General features: G+C 35.3%; 1 protein-coding gene across 1 annotated transcript in view; it reads right to left on the bottom strand.

The window, feature by feature from the left end:
• The window catches only part of LOC134273206 (RILP-like protein 1), a gene marked incomplete at both ends in the record, with an annotated part of 1883 nt that extends 1384 nt beyond the window's left edge, over positions 1-499 (bottom strand). The window contains one exon of the mRNA XM_062755397.1: positions 381-499. Coding sequence (XP_062611381.1) covers positions 381-499 — 119 coding nt within the window. The remainder of the gene's footprint in view (positions 1-380) is intronic.
• Positions 500-833: the final 334 nt, after the last annotated feature.

The raw sequence follows: 833 nt of genomic DNA on the forward strand, positions 1-833 counted from the left end.
ATAACTTGGAATTTCTCAAAAATTTCAATTATAAATCTACCTCGAATGTACAGTTGAATTTTTGAAAATTTATCAATGTTCTCCATAATGTCACTGTATACATGTACAGTATACATGTATCGATCGCCACCAAAACAACAATGATCGATTCCACAATTCCCTTACTGTATTGGAATATACAAGGGGCCTGGCATACTGGCAGCGAGATTAAAGCGAGGTCCGTTTCACGCATCAGTGCATAATGCGATCCCGAAGCGCACCAAAATTTCTGAAAGCGAACCCGAACGGACCCCGAGTGAACCCTGGGTCTGCTTCGGGTTCACTCTGGTGTTAGGTTGTGTCCAGTCTGTCCTGCATTTAACTACATAACTAAAACTTACAGCCTCACAATCAGACATTCTGTGTTTAGCATCTGTCTTTAACTTCCTCAATTCTTCTCTTTGTTTGTCAACTGTTTCTTTTAGTTTGGTTAATACTTCAATCTCTTTCTCTTCAGTTTCTACAATAAAAAAAAAAACCAATAAAAGATATGGAACTCATGAATATATAAGGTTTATGAAGATTCATGAAATGTCGTTGATAGATGCAAAGCTCACTTAATATAGTGTTTGCTTGAAAAGTGAACAGATTCATTAAGGCTTGTTTATGAACAGATAATGAACCGGCATTTATAATGACACAAAAACTTTTTTTTAACAAGTCATCGGTCAATGTCAAAAGAAAGTTGTTTATTAAAACTCTGTAGACAAGTATGTGAAACAGAATTCCAAAACAATCAATGGCAACAATTTGTGAAATGGATTACCAAGAAGTTTAGGTCAATAGAATCTTTT

Source organism: Saccostrea cucullata, unplaced genomic scaffold, assembly GCF_032062105.1.
Source record: "Saccostrea cucullata isolate Sc308-1 unplaced genomic scaffold, CSIRO_AGI_Scuc_v1 ctg7699, whole genome shotgun sequence".
Taxonomy (NCBI): domain Eukaryota; kingdom Metazoa; phylum Mollusca; class Bivalvia; order Ostreida; family Ostreidae; genus Saccostrea; species Saccostrea cuccullata.